General features: G+C 40.6%; 1 protein-coding gene across 6 annotated transcripts in view; it reads right to left on the reverse strand.

The window, feature by feature from the left end:
- Positions 1–591: 591 nt before the first annotated feature.
- The window catches only part of CDK19 (cyclin dependent kinase 19), a 187973-nt gene continuing 170070 nt past the window's right edge, over positions 592–18494 (reverse strand). For all 6 annotated transcript variants that reach the window (XM_053591882.1, XM_053591883.1, XM_053591886.1 and 3 more), the window contains 5 exons: positions 13922–13994; positions 13445–13542; positions 12632–12710; positions 11380–11646; positions 592–4899 (listed from right to left, as the gene is read on the reverse strand). In XM_053591882.1, the coding sequence (XP_053447857.1) occupies positions 4768–4899; positions 11380–11646; positions 12632–12710; positions 13445–13542; positions 13922–13994 (649 nt within the window). In that variant the 3' untranslated portion in view covers positions 592–4767. The remainder of the gene's footprint in view (positions 4900–11379; positions 11647–12631; positions 12711–13444; positions 13543–13921; positions 13995–18494) is intronic.

The raw sequence follows: 18494 nt of genomic DNA on the forward strand, positions 1-18494 counted from the left end.
CTATTTTCTTCTAAAAATTATTGTATTTTCTTTTTTTTTAAAGAGATGTTTTTGAAGTGAAAAAAAAAAAAAAAAAAAGAGATGTTTCTGGATCAGTGCCTGTGGCTCAAGCAGTTAAGGCGCCAGCCACATACACCTGAGCTGGTGGGTTCAAATCCAGCCCAGGCCCGCCAAACAACAACAGCTGCAACCAAACAGTAGCCAGGCGTTGTTGCAGGTGCCTGTGATCCCAGCTACTTGGGAGGCTGAGGCAGGAGAATCGCTTAAGCCCAGGAGTTGAAGGTGATGTGAGCGGTGCTGCCACGGCACTTTACTCAGGATGACAGCTTAAGGCTCTGTCTCAAAAAAAAAAAAAGAGAGAGAGAGATGTTTCCTCTATAAAATGTTTTTAAAAACATCTTCTGAGGTATTTGCAAGCCTCTCTTGCTTCTGTGGTTTTGTGCCATCGTAAGCATCTTGAATAAAATAACATATTGCAACTCACAGGGAGACTTTCTATCTCTGCAGGACAAGCGTAACCACAAAAGCTTCTAGGCACACAGATACAATTTTAACACAGAGTATTTTACACATAAAAAAGCCACACAAGCTAAGTCAATTACATTTTATTTCAACCAAGAATATAAAATAAATGCAATGTAATTTATTTTAGTTTTAACAGTCATTTCGATAAGAATGTCAGAACAACTCAAAAGCAAGAAAACACTCCCTGCAAAGTGGCAGCTCGTCCTGCACCCCACAGAGCTTGCTGGGGCGCAGCCAGCTCCAAGCACACCCCTTGCAGTGGAGTGTGGAAAGCTACCGTCATCTCTATCATCATATAAAGAGGGAGGCGTGCAGAAAATGACTGAAAAAAGAGACGAGAACTGGTACACTTCACAAATAGGAATTATAGGAAATACAAACTAGCCAGTTTATAAAGGATATACTACATAACATATATAAAAAGTACTTTAAATTGCTGTTAAAAAGGACACCTTCAGTCCAGATTTTGTGTAATACTTTTAGTGTCTACACAGACAAATCTTTAAAAAATTAAATAGTATTAATTTACTAAATATTTAGGAGATAACAGTGCATTAAGGATTTTTTTAATCGTATAATACAAACATATCACTCCTTCGCAGTGATAGCATAGAAGAGTAAGTATGGCCTTAGGTACAACACATTTTTTAAAAATCCTAGAACAATTGAGTTTTGTTTTATGGTTTTTGTAACTATTCTTGAGGATTATGGGGACCTGAACTGCTATGTTTTATATAAAATATTACTTTTCCTTGAATCCTTCAAGTCTCTGTGAGTCGAACTGCCGTTTCACTCCCTAGGAAGACATCACCAGAGTTTTGGATTTGCAATTTTCACAGAATTCCTCCTTCATCATATAGTTTCTGCTACATAATTTTTTTTGAAAGCATATCAAGCTACAAGTCTTATTCTCCAACTCTTTTTTTCTTTTCCTTTACTTTTGGCAGAGAAAACAGCATCATTTTAGAGACATAGGGACCAACCAGCAGTTGCTTCACCAGGAATGAAGCCGAACACGTATGAAAACGTCATCCCTTTCCATTCCTACTACATTTGAACGAGCAAAAGAATAGTGCAGAAGGCCAAAATTCTAAGTACTACAGTCTCAAAACACCGATATAAAAATAGACACAACCCTTGGTTTTTGTACGTCACGGCGTGATGTCCTTCATCACACGGACCGTTGCAGCTCAGAGCATCAGCCCTGCACCAAGCCGCCACATCTTGGGCTCATCTGTCCTGAAACTCGCCAATCCCCTTTCCCAAATGCACACCTCCCCAGAAAGGTAACTTTAAAACTGGTCTGTAGTAATCTGACAACAGAAAACCTTCACTTTGATTCCCTCCTTCCTTCTAATAACCTCCCTAGGTTTGGTGTTCCCACGGCTGAGGTGTAACAATATCTAATGCATTTTTTAAAGAATATGGTCATTGGGAGACCACGAAGGTAATTTTGTCCTCAAAAAGCATACGGGTCTCCTTAGAGGTCCCACAATTTTAGGTCCCTTCGGTGTGTTAAAGGCTCTGTTCCCCTCTATAGAGAAAGGAAATTATGAACCAAAATTACTTCAAAGGGTGATAGGAACCAGTGGGCAACATCAACTGTGAGGTAAGAAAGAGGAGAAAAAGGCCATGGCAGTGTGGTGACAAGAAACCCAGCCACATGAGTAATGGGGGTTTCTGGCTGGGTACTGGAGAAAGAGTACCCAGTGCCGCTATGTACTGGTCTCGGTGCCACCACTGCCCTCACATAAAATCCATTATACACAAGGAAAGCAGGGCAGTCCTGTGAATGTACAAGCACATACCATAAGATCCGTGTGGCAAAGTTGCTTATAAAGTATTAAGGGGCATGGCATTTTGGTGTGTGTTTATATTTGAGTTTGTCTTCTTTTATTAATCTTAAGCTCCCTTGAGGGCAGGAGCAGAGCTGCTACTTTCATTGTAATTACCCAGTCAATTAGCAGAGCGTGTTCTGCCTACAAGAGCCACCCGGTGGTTGTTGTTGCAGGGCTGCTGTGAACATTTCAAATGTCCGTGGGTGCCCTTTGGGATGTCCATCATCACTGGCTTTCTCCAAGGTGGACAGACACAGAAATCCTCCGTGATGCTCTTCTCCATAGAGCAGAATTTAGGATTATAACTTTCCCAGTGAGTCTAGAAATAAACAAAAGGACCTCCGTACCATCACATGGCACAGACATCCCAGGAGAGCTCACTGTCCCCAAACTGGTCGTAAGCTCTGTGAGGAATAAAGTGCACCCTGCCCTTTGTGTTTCCCACCGAGCACAGGAAACAGGCTGAGGGTGCAGTGAGCTCTGGACCATGAGGCCGTGGGGCACAGGACACAACTGTATGCAGACAGCTACATGGTGTGGAAGGCTGTTAATTTCTTATTTTAAAAAGAATGGAAGGGGTAAAATAGCATGGAGATGATCAGAAATTCCTTCCAATGGAACATGTCACCTGCTTCATCTTTCGTCTTGATGAGTGTCACTAGACAGTCTTTATTATTAATAAGCATTATTATGCTGAGATCAGTAAGGTCCTGGCTGGCTACAGTATCACATCAATAGTGCAAAATGTATACTGGCTTTTGTCTAACATCTTATTTTACTTGTGTATGGACCCAGAGTATCATAACCAGGTAGATAAGTTCACAAAGAATAGTTTTAAAAAATGCATATAATTTGCATATACAACAATCAGCTATTTCTTCTAGCAAAACACTTAAAACAAGGCTGGTGCTGCTAGTAGCATTCAGAAGAACACAAATTGCTTGTCCCACACATTACATTAAGGGGAGCTCCAAGTCTTTACACTTCCTCTTGACTCTGGGGAGTGAGGGGCTCCTTAAAGCAGCTAAGAAAGAACTTAGCCGCTAATTCATAGATAATGGAAATGCAAATATTCACTTTATCTAGTATAGTCTTATACTATCTGCCCATAGTTTTTAGGCACAATTATTAAGTTTTCTCCTAGGGGCAAAAGAAAGCATTCAGTGCAATGAAAAGATTCTTGGTAGAATTTAAGTTTCAGTAACAACAGCAAAATTAAGCATTCATAATACATACTTTAAACATGAATAAAACCTACATTTTTAACATGCTTTAAAAATAGTCATTCTATGTCTAATGCAAATACAAATGGAGAACACTGCTCTTTATTTTAAAAGCAGATTAATTTGCAGGCTTCTACTTGAATACCCTTGATTATGTAAGAGAGTTACTCACGTAGACCCAGGTACGAAGAAACCAACAGTTCTTTAGAGAAGCCAACTTTATGTACAATGCAGGCTAAAAGCTTTTCCTTCAAAGGGAAGGAACACATCCTTTGATCAAAATTACTCCTTAAAGAAATCCTAGTGCAGCTGATACTCTCTTCAGCATTTTGGTGTGGGTCACCAGAGACTTATATTTCATCAAAGCTCTTGGAACCCTTTTTTAGGTAGGCTCAGCTACATGAAGGTTAAAATTATAATTCTTAATTACTGAACACTATTCAGAATAAGATGATCCTAGGAACTATGTTCCATATGGATGATTATATAGAAATTACCACACACTTCAGTTCTTTACAGCATGAAGCCCAGTCACTGCAGAGCTCTGGGCTGGTTTTGGTTGTAGATTTCCTGTCCCACCACTTGTCTTTTTTTATTTTGACCTTCCCTGAAACTAGATAAATAAAAACGTGATAGTAAAGTACTTTGGGACAGTAACAGTTTCTGTTTAAGACTTCCATGAGCAAAACAGTTATAGTCTGTGAAAACAACGTGGTGCTTTTAAAAGGTGCATTTTCACCTGTGTTGCTAAATCAGTTCATGAAGTATAAAACTATACACCACTGGAATCCTGTTTCTAAAACATTAAAATCCTATTAAAAGAGCTTCAAAAAGGTAAATCATCATGATTGCTACAGCATGAGAAAGGTGCACCAGGAAATCCTTCAAAAAAAAAAAAATGCTGAAGGTTACAGAAGTGCTGGGATTAGATCAGACGCTGCATCAGAGAAGTCACAATGGAACACATGCGGGGACGGGGTGCTGGGGAAACTTCACAAGGATCTTCTTTAAGTTAATAAAGAAGAGGTATTAGTCTTGCAAAATGCTCAGTATATAAAGTTTTCCTCCCAAGTATACAAGTTTTAAACGGCGTCACAGTTTGTAGGTTTGGGTTCTTTTCCATGCAGACATCATATTGCTGGAGTCTGTGCTCTGGGCCGGCCTGGGCGGAGTGCAGCGGGTCAGTACCGATGGGCCTGGTGAGATGAGTGGTACTGTGAGCTCTGCTGGGACGAGGAGGAGTAGCCTAGTGTGCTCTGGGACTGAGAGGATCCCTGAACGCTGCTTTGGTAATTCAGGCGAGAACTGGAGTGCTAGGGAAGGAAAAGGGAAAGGGAATTACTAATGGAAGAAGAGAATGGCTCAAGACGTTATTCACAGGAGGGATGGAGACATAAGCCATTTTTGTCATTAGGCTCCTGATCCAGAGCCACAGAGCTGACAATTCGTTAATACATTTTGCTTAGTTGAAATCATAGCCTAACCCCACCGTAACCGCATGTTCTGGCAGGCACAAAGTTTGGCTAGATTTCTTTGGGAGATAAGCTATACTGGCAAAGAAAGGCAGAAGGGAAACTTAAGCTGACCCCCTCCCTTTGTACTGACTAATTCTGGCATGAAATTTAACCCTTGGCATAACTGAGACTTACAAACAAGAATAATCATTTTGGCACATAGAAATCAATTCATAACCTATAGTGACATGTTAATCTTCTTATTATAAATAACAAAGCTGTGTTTAAGAAATCATTTCAGAGCAAAGAAGCAGAAGCTCAGGGGTTCAGCAGCCCCACCTACAAGACAGAGCAAGGCAAAGTCCAGGTAATATTTAGAATAAATCAATTTTCATACGTGATTGTCTTTAAGAAAAGACAAACAATAATATATTTCAATCTAACCTATCTCTATTACTTTAAATTAAACGTTCATCTTCAAAGTATCTATGGCAAATATAAAAAAAAGTGTAACCCAGAAATCCATCGATAGAATAAGAAAGGGCAGCCAGTTAAACACAAACATAGCGCGAAGTATGGCTGGAACTGGCAGAGTCTTAGGCTATATTCAGGAGGCTGGATTTGGGGGGGTTATTTTTTTGTGGGTGAGCACACAAAAATATATGTAATAAAGCTATTACTTTGAGTTAAAAATGTAAATGACCTTGAGATGGCACTGGAGGTTGAAAGAAAGACAAATCAGCGAGGTCCTTCCTTCCCTTCAGTGCTCAAAGGTTGCTAAACTGGACTGCAATATCTGGTCCAAAACAACAGGGCAGTAATATAGTCTTAGTTAGAAACAACTCAGCTTCACTCCTTCCTAGAATATATAACTGACTAATTGTGTTGGTGAAAGAAGCTTTTCAAAATTCCAATTTGAAAATTCCAGCAATCATCTGATTTCTTTTCTGAATGTATTTATCTTCATTCGTTCTTTACGAGGTTTTTGTTTCTAGTTCTTATCTTAAACATTGTTATTGTTACTAAATTTTAAGCCTCTTTAATTTTGTGAAGGCAAAAAGTGGAAACCAAATAAACATGTGTATATGTACAGAGAAAAAATAAATAAATAAATTCCAAATTTTATGTTCAGCCCCTGTAACTCAGTGGTTAGGGGCTGGTGGGTTCAAACCTGGCTGGGGCGTGCTAAAAAACAATGACAACAACAAAAACAACAAAATAGCTGGGTGTTGTGGTGTGCACCTATAGTCCCGGCTACTTGGGAGGCTGAGGCAAGAGAATCGCTTAAGCGCAAGAGTTTGAGGTTGCTGTGAGCTGTGACCCCACTGCACCCTACCGAGGGTGGCATAGTGAGACTCTGTCTCAAAAAACAAAAAAAACAAAAAGAAAAATCCAAATTTTACCTACATGTTTCATTTTGAAGTTTATTGTGAAAAAATGTTCTTTCCACTCTTGACATTAGTGGCAATTTTGCCAAGAAATACGTATAATGTACACATGTAAGAATCTAATGTGCTATAACTTATCTTTTTAAAAGTCAATATTGGCTGGGCACCCATTGCTCAGTGGTTATGGCGCTGGCAACATGCTCTGAAGCTGGTAGGTTCAAACCTGCCCCGGGCCTGCTAAACAACAACAAAAAAAATAGCCAGGCGTTGTGGCGGGTGCCTGTAGTCCCAGCCACAACTAGGGAGGCTGAGGCAAGAGAATGGCTTGAGCCCAAGAGTTTGAGGTTGTTGTGAGCTATGACATCACAGCACTCTACTGAGTGTGACAAAGTAAGACTTTGTCTCAATTAAAAAAAAAAAAGAAAATGGGCAGCGCCTATGGCTCAGGGAGTAGGGTGCCGGCCCCATATACCGAGGGTGGTGGGTTCAAACCCAGCCCCGGCCAAACTGCAACAAGAAAATAGCCGAGCGTCGTGGCGGGCGCCTGTAGTCCCAACTACTCGGGAGGCTGAGGCAAGAGAATCGTGTAAGCCCAAGAGCTGGAGGTTGCTGTGAGCTGTGTGACACCACGGCACTCTACCGAGGGCAGTAAAGTGAGACTCTGTCTCTACAAAAAAAAAGAAAAAAACAAAAAGTCAATATTCTTCTTTTCAAGGTGCTAAATGTGTTTGTTTACAATAAATACACAGATGAAGCAGCTCAGAAGCCTTCAAACCCTATCAATGGAACCCACTGAAAACCAGGACAAGAGTTCTCCTATTTTTAGTTTAGTTTGAGTTAAGTCTGACCTTGAATAAAGTGAGATAAAGTAATTCAGGGAGAATACAACAAAATAGCACATTAGACTTTCTTTCTTTTTTTTTTTTTTTTTTTGTAGAGACAGAGTCTTACTGTACCACCCTCCGTCACACGGCTCACAGCAACCTCTAACTCTTGGGCTTACGTGATTCTCTTGCCTCAGCCTCCTGAGCAGTTGGGACTATAGTCGCCTGCCACAGCGCCTGGTTATTTTTTTTTGTTGCAGTTTGGCCGGGGCTGGGTTTGAACCGGTATATGGGGCCGGCGCCCTACTCACTGAGCCACAGGCGCCGCCCACATTAGACTTTCTTAAACATTATGAAAGATGTATGTTAATTTTTTATTTTAAAAGTGTTCATGATGAAACTGAAATACAGTAGGACCTCTACAGCTGACCATCTCCCTCAAGTTGACCACCTCCTTAAGTTGACCTAATTTTCTTTCTTTTTTTCTTGAGACAGAGTCTAATTATGTCACCCTCGGTAGAGTGCTGTGGTGTTACAGCTCACAGCAACCTCAAACTCTTGGGCTTAAGCAATTCTCTTGCCTGAGCCTTCCAAGTAGCTGGGGCTACAGGTGCCTGCCACAACGCCCAGCTATTTTTTGTTGTTGTTGTTGTTGTTGCAGTTGTCATTGTTGTTTTAGCAGGCCCGGGCGGGGTTGGAAACCACCAGCCTCAATGTATGTGGCCAGCGCGCCCTGTCTACTGAGCTACAGGCTCTGCGCAAGTTGACCTAATTTTCATAGACCGGACAAGTACGGATCAGTATAGCAGGCCTATATGTTGACCACCTCTGTATATTTAGCAGTTTGTTAAAGTCCCTTGGGTGGTCAACTTGCAGAGGTTCTACTGTATAAAGATGTCTTATTTCTGAGAAGGTCTCAAACTGGAAAAGGTAAGGAAAAAGAAAAAAATGTTAAGACCAATGCCCTCCAATTGTCAGGCTAGCTACAACTGCTTTTACCTTAGCAGATTAGAGTCAGCCAGCACAACAGCTCTTCCATACTAGGTAAGAACAATTGGGTTGACTGTGCTGGAGCTGTGCACTGCAGGCAACAGGATTCCCTACTCCACCTGGTGCTAGACTCTCCATAACTAAATAGTTGAGGTATCTATTCATGTCACAGATATACCAGAAGGTTTATTTGTAAGTAGACAATAAAAGAAAAGCATTCTGAAGAATTTTTGAATTTGAAGACAACAGAAAGAGATACATTAATCTGTCTAAAATTGACTATAACAGGGTGACAAAGATTCTCTTAGACCAAAACTCGGTCTCCTCTGAGTCCTCTGCTTAACTAGGCCTGACCTTGGGCTTTCCTCTCTGCCCTTGTAGACTCTTATTAGCAAAATCTCCCACCCTTGATAATCTATTACCCCAGCCAGCCTTCAACAATAATTGTGTCAAGTCAGTTTAACCAAGAAGCCCTTTATCCTTGATGTCTCCTCCATCCACTGACCCCCACCCCGCTCTTTGGTTATAAATCTCCACTTGTCACTGCTAGCATCCTTGCAATTGAATCCAATTATCTTCACCCCACTGCAAGTCCATGTTGCAGTGGTTTCCAAACCTATTACCATGACCCCCCAGAATAAAGTCTCCCCTACCAACTTGAATAAACGTTTAAGGTCATTTTTCGTCTCTAATACAGGTTAATGTAATACAATCAGAGATACAAAGATGAACCATTATACTATGTATAGTAAACATTTGTTGCTCATATAATAGGAATAAACTAAAGTTTGCAGAAAAACTGAATTTGTAACAAAATTCAAATGTGCTCATGATTACTACCCAAATAGCAAGCTGTTTTTAGTAGATCAAACTGAAGCCTTTATTAGTTTAATTGGAACCAATTGGAAGTGTTATAGACTCTTCTGCTTGCAGGCAATCTTCATGAAGAGAAGTTTTCAGAGAAGTTGTTGTTGAGATATTCAAAATGTAAAGCCAGTCAAAGCAGCTATTTATTACCTCTTTCTTATTACCTTTTCTCTTTATTCCAGTTCCTGACCACTGAGTTTATGGCTCCCCTGCCAATGGTTTTGTTTTCTATTATCTCTAATCTATGTGTCTGTTTCTATGAGTTCCCCAAGGGACTATGCTACTAAACTTTTTTTGTTTTAATCTTTAAGTTTTCCTTTCTTCCTAGGTCTTTTCTTAGCTTGTTACTATCTTGAAAATTGTTTTTCCATTCCTTTTCTTTCTTTTCTTTTTTTTGGTATCACTCTTCTGATAACTATCTTTAATACTGAAATCTGGGTGAGGAGGCACTCAAATGCAATACCAAATCTTCAGGCAATGATGAAAGGTAAGAGGATTTCATTTTTTCCTTACAGAAAAAAATAAATCCTGGCCAGGCACAGTGGCTCACGCCTGCAATCCTAGCACTCTGGGTGGCTGATGTGGGTGGTTTGCTTGAGCTCATGAGTTCAAGACCAGCCTGAGCAAAAGCGAGACCCTGTCTCTACTAAAAATAGAAAAACTAAGGCAAGAGGATCACTTGAGCCAGAGAAGTTTCTGTGAGCTATGACACCATGGCACTCTACCTAGGGTGATGGCTTTAGACAAAAAAAAAAAAAAAAAAAAGAAAGAAAGAAATCCCTGAGCTCTGATCTATTTTGACTGGAATCGACCCATGAAAGGTGTTTGGAAATGTCTCTCGGTTGGTTACAATTTGGATCACGGGTGTTTCTCAGGGACCGTGGATATGGTAGGAGTTACACTCAAGACCAGTGATGGCCATAACCCCTCAGCAGGCACCCAGGGAAGATACTGATCTAGCATGCTAGGATCCTCTTCCCCAGGTAGGTGATAGAACTGCACAAATTCATCTATTTCGTAGGGAATGGAGGATCAGAATCTCTCTGACATATCTGTTGAGCATCAAGAAGCTGGGAATGCCATGATGAATTCCACACAGAAGCACCAGTCCCTCCAGCTTTCTTCACACCAGAAAGCTCACGTGAATCATGGTGAGATGCATCCCAAATTCCAGGACTCAACGGATGAGTGTTTGCAGCACTTACAGAAATGGTGTGGTTTGATGCTCCTGGTGACAAACTTGGCTGAGTTTGGTGCTGCTGCTGCTGTCCCTTCTTCCATTTGACACGCTGGTTCTTGAACCACGTCATTATTACTGATTCAAGGTGGAGCACTGAAGCCAGTCCTTCTATGGTAGCCCAGTTTGGGTGCACGGTCTTTTTGAACTCTTCTTTCAATACACTGAGCTGTTCCAGACTGAAGGATGTGTGAGGCTGATGAGGATACCTTGGCTTTGCCAACTTGACAGTACAAGTGCAGAGCTCCTGAGCTTACTCTATGTCAAAATGGTTTTTCTTTTTTTTTTTTTCTTTGCAGTTTTTGGCCGGGGCCAGGTTTGAACCCGCCACCTCCAGTATATGGGGCTAGCGCCCTACTCCTTTGAGCCACAGGTGCCACCCAAAATGGTTTTTCTTTTAGCAAAATTCCCTCTGGCTATCAGAATGAGTATTTTTACCTCTCTCTCGGAATACCAATCCTTACATTTATTTCTTTTAATTTCCTGAATTAGTTGTATAACTGTACTTCTCTCTTTAATAACAAAAAAGTATTGCCTTGTCTCAAAATTATTTCTAGTGAGACTTAATAGTTATTTCTCAGAAGTCTCAGTCTTAATCCCTTTGTCTTCTATATCTACGTGGCTACTTACTAATTATTGTCTCCCAGTAAAGAATAAATCTTTCTGAAGAATGCAATTAATTTTGTCCAAAGTAACCATGCCCTTCCCTTTTCAAGGGAAGTACTTTTCTGATCTAGCAAAGCTGATAACACAGCTGTCAGGTGAAAGGATGAAATTTCCTTTGAGAAGAAAGGTGCCTGCCTCCCCACATTCCCCTTCACTTGTCAGGATAAACAAGTCAGGATATGGAAGCTCTTACGATTATATAAAATATGGTAAAAATCTGCATTTCCATATCATGCCCTGGAAATGGGACTATACAGTTTGTATAGTCAAATGTTTAAGTATTTATCTTGAAAAGGATCTATTATACATCTATTTCCCATTTCATAAAACATATAAACATCAAAAAATACAGAATTTATGAGAATACCTGATACTCTGAGGGCATGACAGGCCCGCCTGAGTTTGTGCCTGAAGGCCCGAGCCGTGGTTTCTTGCTGGGAGGCACCTGGTTCAGGCCAGAGTCCTGGCTGTGCTGCAGCCCCGCTCCGGCACCCCCCACCCCAGCCCCGGCCCCGCCCGTGGTCCCATTGGTCTGGGTGCTGTTCTGCTGTGGCGGGGGCGCCTGCGGAGGGGCTGCTGCCTGCTGTGGAGGAGCTGTGGTCTGCTGATGCTGGTTCTGCTGCTGTTGTTGATTCTTGTAAGGAAAAAAAAGCATGCTTGGTATGAAACTAAGTCAACAAAAACCTGACATGCACATGTGACTGACCAATCCAAGAGAACAACCGATGGGGGACATTAAAGTGACAGGAAGGACTGCAGAATAGAAAGCTAGGGAGCACAGTGTTCTCAAAGGTCAATGTACCAAGCCCTGAACATTCTGGGAAGGCCACTTCTATTGCATGGTGACCCTCTAAATGAATCACAGATATCTACCGAAGGCCATAACAGATGGAAGAAACAGTTTTATACTCATTAAACTACAAAGGCCGGGCACGGTGGTTCATGGGTGTAATCCTAGCACTCCGGGAGGCTGAAGTGGGTGGACTGACTGAGCTTAGGAGTTCAAAACCATCCTGAGCAAGAATGAGACCCTGTCTCTACTTAATATAGAAATATTAGCTGGGCGTTGTGGCGGGCATCTATAGTCCCAGCTACTCAGGAGGCTGAGGCAAGAGAATCGCTTGAACCCAGGAGCTTGAGGTTGCTGTGAGCTGTGATGCCAAGGCACTCTACCCGGGGTGAGAGAGTAAGACTTTGTCTCAAAATAAAAAAACAAAAACCGCTATAAGAAGTCTTTCCAATTATGATTTTGGAAAAGTGGAGCAGTATGGGGAGGCAGCTGATAAATCCTGCTAGGATAAAAGAGCAGAGTGATGTTTGCAAAAGCCACCTAGACAAAGTGATGGCAGTAACAGTGAACAAACAAAAAGAGCAGGAATCAAGAATCAGGGACTGGAACAGGCTATAAAACAAACCAGGAAGTTGATTTACCTGTGAGCTTATTATATTTCAAACTTTAAGATGTGTCTACAATGCCCAAACTTCCACAGAAAATAAATGGATACAAATGTAATTAAATAAAAGGTGGTTAAATAAGCAGACAATGTTAAATTAAACCTAAGTCATCTTTTTGCCTCCCTCACTCTCTGGAAGTGAGTGTGTAACACGCAGTTTTATACCTTGTCACCTTTCTCTTCAGGTTCATCTTCATTAAGGAATTCTCGTTTGGGGTAGGGAATCTGGCAGCCAGCAAATACACTAAAAGTTATTGGAAAGAAAAAAAAACACGTAATGACCTAAACTCCACAATACCATTATCTTATTCATTTAAAATTTTACTTCTTTTCTATAACTTATTCTCATCTGTGGCTGGTGTTTGCTGGACACCTCCCAATCCAACTTTATTCAGCAATAAGAAAATAATTAGCTATCTGAAGTTTTATACTAATTAGCACTTTCAGTTTCAAATCTTGACTGCTATTAGCGAGTGGACATAGATGACATAAAAGTTTGCTCCCACTAACATCATCAGCACCAAAAATAACTCAATTTCTATTTGTTTCAGTAAAAAAATACTTTTTTTTCTCCTCAAGAAAAAGTGTAGCTGTAATCAACGCACGCAAGTATGTGCCTGGGTGTGGCAAGGATGAGGGAGCTGAGGGGCTCTGGAGTGCAGTCGGGTCTCACTTCCCTATTGGTTTATTCTAATCGTGGATCTCACTGATTGGACTGGAAGGGTTTCATCTGTTCTCAGCCTCAGTTTTCATCCATAAATCTGATTAACAGTTATTCCTAAAACACTTATTTTTATTCACACTTCTCTACAGCTCTGCCTGTTTCAAAACATAGAACCTTTAGCTTGAGCAGCTCTCCTCTAAGTAGCATGAACGAAGCCAGGGAAGTGCTTCAGTCACAAGCGCGTCCTCTGCTTTTAGCCACCATTGCGAATCTTCAACCTGGAGCAAAGGACGCGGAGAAGGCGGGGTACGTACTCTAAGGTTGGCAAGGGGTCCTCCTGAAAATAGGGGTCCTGCAGAGCTTGCTCCGAGGTAATTCTCTTGGTTGGATCCATAGTAAGAAGTTTCTGAAGCTGGAGTAACACGTAGGAAACAGCACATGAAAAGTTGTTTGCAAGTCCACGTTACCTTTTCCATTAATTAATGTTTAACAGGATTAATATCTAATGCATTGGGAATGGCTCACTGCAGATCTGATACTGTACACATTTATGTAAAACTGGCAGAAATCATCGGCATTATGGCCCTTTTAAAATTTATTTTCTGCACTAAATCATTAACAAAATCAAGGCTGGAAGTCAAGGGTGACATCGCAACAGAAAAATATTTAATTTTGCCCCAGCATCTACCAATTTCTTTTGAGGAAGACTACCTGGGACAATTCCAGGGTAAATGGGATGAAGTGAGAGCTGTGCTGAGGGTCAGATGTCAGACTGGGAGAGAAGAACCTACCAAGAGGAACACTTTGCTGTCAGGCTTGACCTTGTGTTTCTCCATGTACTTGATGAGGCTACTGTTGGCATACCTGCAAGGACACGGACAGCCAGACATCAGGGAGAACACTCACACCATTTGTATTTTTCTTTTTTTGTAGAGATAGAGTCTCACTTTATCACCCTTGGTAGAGTACCGTGGCATCACAGCTCACAGCAACCTCCAACTCCTGGGCTTAGGCGATTCTCTTGCCTCAGCCTCCCAAGTAGCTGGGACTACAGGCACCTGCCACAATGCCCCGTTATTTTTTTGTTGCAATTTGGCTAGGGCTGGGTTTGAACCCGCCACCCTTGGTATATGGGGCCGGCACCCTACCCAGTGAGCCATAGGTGCCATCCCACCATTTGTATTTTTCGATGAAAAACTCCAACACCGGTTTTCTTATATGGCTTGTATGTAAGCCACTGGGTTTGGGGGAGTTTTTTCTGATGAAAAACAAACACTTTACCAAATATTGGCAAATGTGTAAAAAAAAATTAGGAATTGTGGGCCAAGTTTGGTGGCTCACACCTATAATCCTAGCACTCTGGGAGGTAAAGGCAGGTGGGTTGCCTGAGCTCATGAGTTCAAGACCAGCCTGAGCAAGAGCAAGATCCCATCTCTAAAAACTAGCCAGGTGTCAGGTGTTGTGGCAGGCACCTATAGTTCCAGCTACTCAGGAGGCTGAGGCAAGAGGATAGAGGATTGCTTGAGCCCAAGAGGGTAAGGTTGCTGTGAGCTATGATGCCATGGTACTCTACCCAGGGTGACAGAGTGAGACTCTGTCTCAAAACAAAACAAACAAAAAAAAGAAATAGCAATTGTCACACACTGTGTTTGAGAGTTTACATCATTATAATCCCTTTGGAAAACAATCATTTATTAACCATTAAGAACTGAAAATGTGTATATCCTATGAGTCAGCAATTCTATTTCTAGGCACATACTTGAGGATAAGAGATGCTTTTTGAACATGTGTAAAGGGATACATGAAGAAGAATGTTCTTAGCAGCCTGTAAGTAATAGCAAAAAGCTATAAACAATCCAGATGTCCCTCAATTGAAGAATGGGATAAATAAATTGTTATACAGTCACAGAATGCAACATTTTACGATAGTAAAAATTAATATGTAAGGTTCAGTAGGGGGAGAAAAGGAAGTTGCAGGAAAAAATAGACAATATGGCAGCATTTGTATACAGTTCAAAGACATTAAAATGAATAATTTTTAGAGATGCTACCCATGTAGTAAAACTATAATGAAAATGTGGAATGATATATAACAAATTCAGAACATTCAGAGTCTACCCTTGGGAGGGATGTGAACAGGAAGGGAGGATGGACAAGATAGTGCACGGATCTTAGAAATACACTATATCTTAGGTGGAGGATATGAGTGAAGGGTATTCATTTTATTTTTCTAACTATACAATATATAATGTTTTCATCATATTTTCAACATATATATTCTTTCCCACATATGAAATATTTCAAATTAAAAAGATCTAAAAATAGTAAAAAGAAAAAAAGAGAGAGAATATAGAAAAATATAAAGAAGAAACTTAAAATCACTCATAAATCATTTAATGATAATGAACCATTCAAAATTTTTATAATTTCCATTTGCATGTGTTTTATACATATATACACATGATAAAAACACAGGGATTTTTTCCTTTCTTTTTATAAAACAGGAATCATATTATAAAAATTATCACAGCTTTTTTCACTTAATAAACATTTTCCCTCATCAAATACTCTTTAACCTGATCACTTTGAGTGTCTGTGTATCTTACTGGTATGATGTTGCTTGTTTCCTAATAGCTCTGACATGCAGGTCCCATAGATAATGCCGAGGCACACAGTAGGGAGACAATACTGCGCTGGTGTAGTGGACCCTACTTAGTCATTTACCGGTTGTGTGATCTTGGGCAAGTTAGTTAACATCTGTGAAAGCTTTAGGTTCTCCACTTGAAAAACAAGGATTTATAATTATCCTAACCCTATAGATCTGCTATGATCATATGAGAAAATGCAAGCCAAGGGCCTAGCATCATCCAGTATACAGTAAGTACACAGCTATTTGTGGCAGCTTAGATTACTCCCACAGCCTCAAGTCCTATATTAACCAGTTTGTTTTAAGTATTTCAAATTGCATACAAAACCAGCACAATATGCTCCATAAACGCATTATTGTACACAGCTACGATTTCATAAAAAAAAAAAAAATTCCTGGACTTATCCATTCAACGGGGATGCACATTTGAAATCCTTTTTTAGGTGCTGTAGAATACTGCCCCCAAAGTGGCCCTCAGCAGCAACCTGGGCATCACCAGAGAGCCTGCATTGGAAACACAGGTTCTCAGGCTCCCAGATTGTAACTCAGAATCTCCATTTTTAACAAGGTCTCCAAGTAAGTTGCAGGTACATTAAAGTTTCAGAAATACACTCATTCTCACCAGTTGCAGGGGAGTCAGAGTGACCTTTTTATTGGATCCTGGCCAATAACTAGATATTTTTATTTAAAAAATCTTTACCATATGTATACATTTAAAAAATAATTCCTCCTCCTGGCTCTGTGCCCATAACACAGTGGTTACAACACCAGCCACATACACTGAGGGTTGTGGGTTTGAACCTGGCCCAGGCCAGCTAAACAACCACAACAAAAAAATAGCCAGGTGTTGTGGCAGGGGCCTGTAGTCCCAACTGCTTGGGAGGCCGAGGCAAGAGAATCACTTAAGCCCAAGAGTTTGAGGTTGCTGTGACGCCACGGCACTCTACCGAGGGCGATATATGGAGACTCTGTCTCAAAAATAAAATAAAATAAATTCCTCCAATACCAGTAAAGTTTTCATTGACAAGATATGTGCTGGCTTTGGTAACAGGAAGAAACCTGAAAGTGTACGCAGAAGTGGGGTCTGTCTACATGTGTTTGGTCTTCATGCTGAATCAATTTTGAGGTTAACTCCAGATGCCACATTATTCACTATAACGTACAGGGTCTTGAATTTGATATTGTTCAATTCCTATTACTCAATTCTCATTTTCTTATCTTTCCTACTATTAAAGTCAAGTTGAATTGTTTGTCATTTTCCTCTCGGGTTTGCTACAGTTTAGGAGTTGAACAGTTTTCAAAGATATCAAAACTCTGGATATACTTTATGAAACATTTTATCAAACTACGTTTATTCAAATATTCAATGATTTAAAGTCAACTTAATGATTTCCTTTAAATTCTATTTTTACCTTGCTTTCTAATGAACCAACTGAAATTGACAATTCAGAGAGATTACAGAAATTTCCACTGTCTTCTTCCTAATTCATTTCAAGAGCAATTTGGGGGGTTGTTTTTATTTGATACAATAAAAACAAGTTGTTATCCTTTTACTTTTTATGTTATTTGAAATAATATTGTCTAGTTGTCTAGAATCTTTTTCTTCATTACATTTTATGTACTGTATTAGATTTCACTAATTCTTTTTTTTTTTCTTGAGACAAAGTCTCACTTTCTTGCCCCTGGTAGAGTGCTGTGACATCATAGCTCACAACAACCTCAAACTCTTGGGCTCAAACAATCCTCTTGCCTCAGCCTCCCAAGTAGCTGGGATTACAGGAGCCTGCCACAAGGCCCAGAGATTTTTTTAGAGATGGGGTCTCACTCTTGCTCAGGCTGGTCTCGAACTCATAAGCTCAAGCAATCCACCCACCTGGGCCTCTGAGTGCTGGAATTACAGATGTAAGCCACTGTGCCCAGCCTTTTTTTTTTTTTTTTTTTGAGAAAGAGTCTCACTTTTTTGCCCTCAGTAGAGTGTCATGGTGCTCAAACCCTTGGGCACAAGCCTCCTGAGTAGCTGGGACTACAGGCGCCTACCATGATGCCTGGCTATTTTTCAGAGATGGGGTCTTGCTCTTGCTCAGGCTGATCTTGAACTCTTATACTCATGCAATGCGCAGGCATGAGCCATCCCACCTAGTGGCCCGAGATACCACCAATTCTTAGCAAATGCTTTGCAGTCCTATAGATAAACACTCTGTTTTTATATTGGTTAGAACTGTTTGCTTAAGAAGTATGGGCTCTTGGGCAGCGCCTGTGGCTCAGTGGGTAGGGTGCTGGCCCCATATATCGAGGGTGGCAGGTTCGAACCCAACCCCAGCCAAACTGCAACAAAAAAATATCCAGGCCTTGTGGTGGGCGCCTGTAGTCCCAGATGCTTGGGAGGCTGAGACGAGAGAATCGCTTAAGCCCAAGAGTTGGAGGTTGCTGTGAGCTGTGACACCACAGCACTCTACTGAGGGCAATAAATTGAGAATCTGTCTCTTAAAAAAGAAGTATGGACTCTTGCCTTCCCCTTATTTTTCTAAATGAATTTCATTTCTCTTTTTACATTTCTCTCCTTTTATATTTTTATTGTGAACACTCAAACTTTTTGTAAAACTTTTCATTTGGTGTTTAAATACTAAGTTAGATATTAAGAAGCTCCATTCATTTTCTCCATCTTTTATAATACTAGAGTATCTTCAATTACCTGTGTGTTCTATAAATGCTTAAAT

The sequence above is a fragment of the Nycticebus coucang genome, chromosome 5 (assembly GCF_027406575.1).
Source record: "Nycticebus coucang isolate mNycCou1 chromosome 5, mNycCou1.pri, whole genome shotgun sequence".
Taxonomy (NCBI): domain Eukaryota; kingdom Metazoa; phylum Chordata; class Mammalia; order Primates; family Lorisidae; genus Nycticebus; species Nycticebus coucang.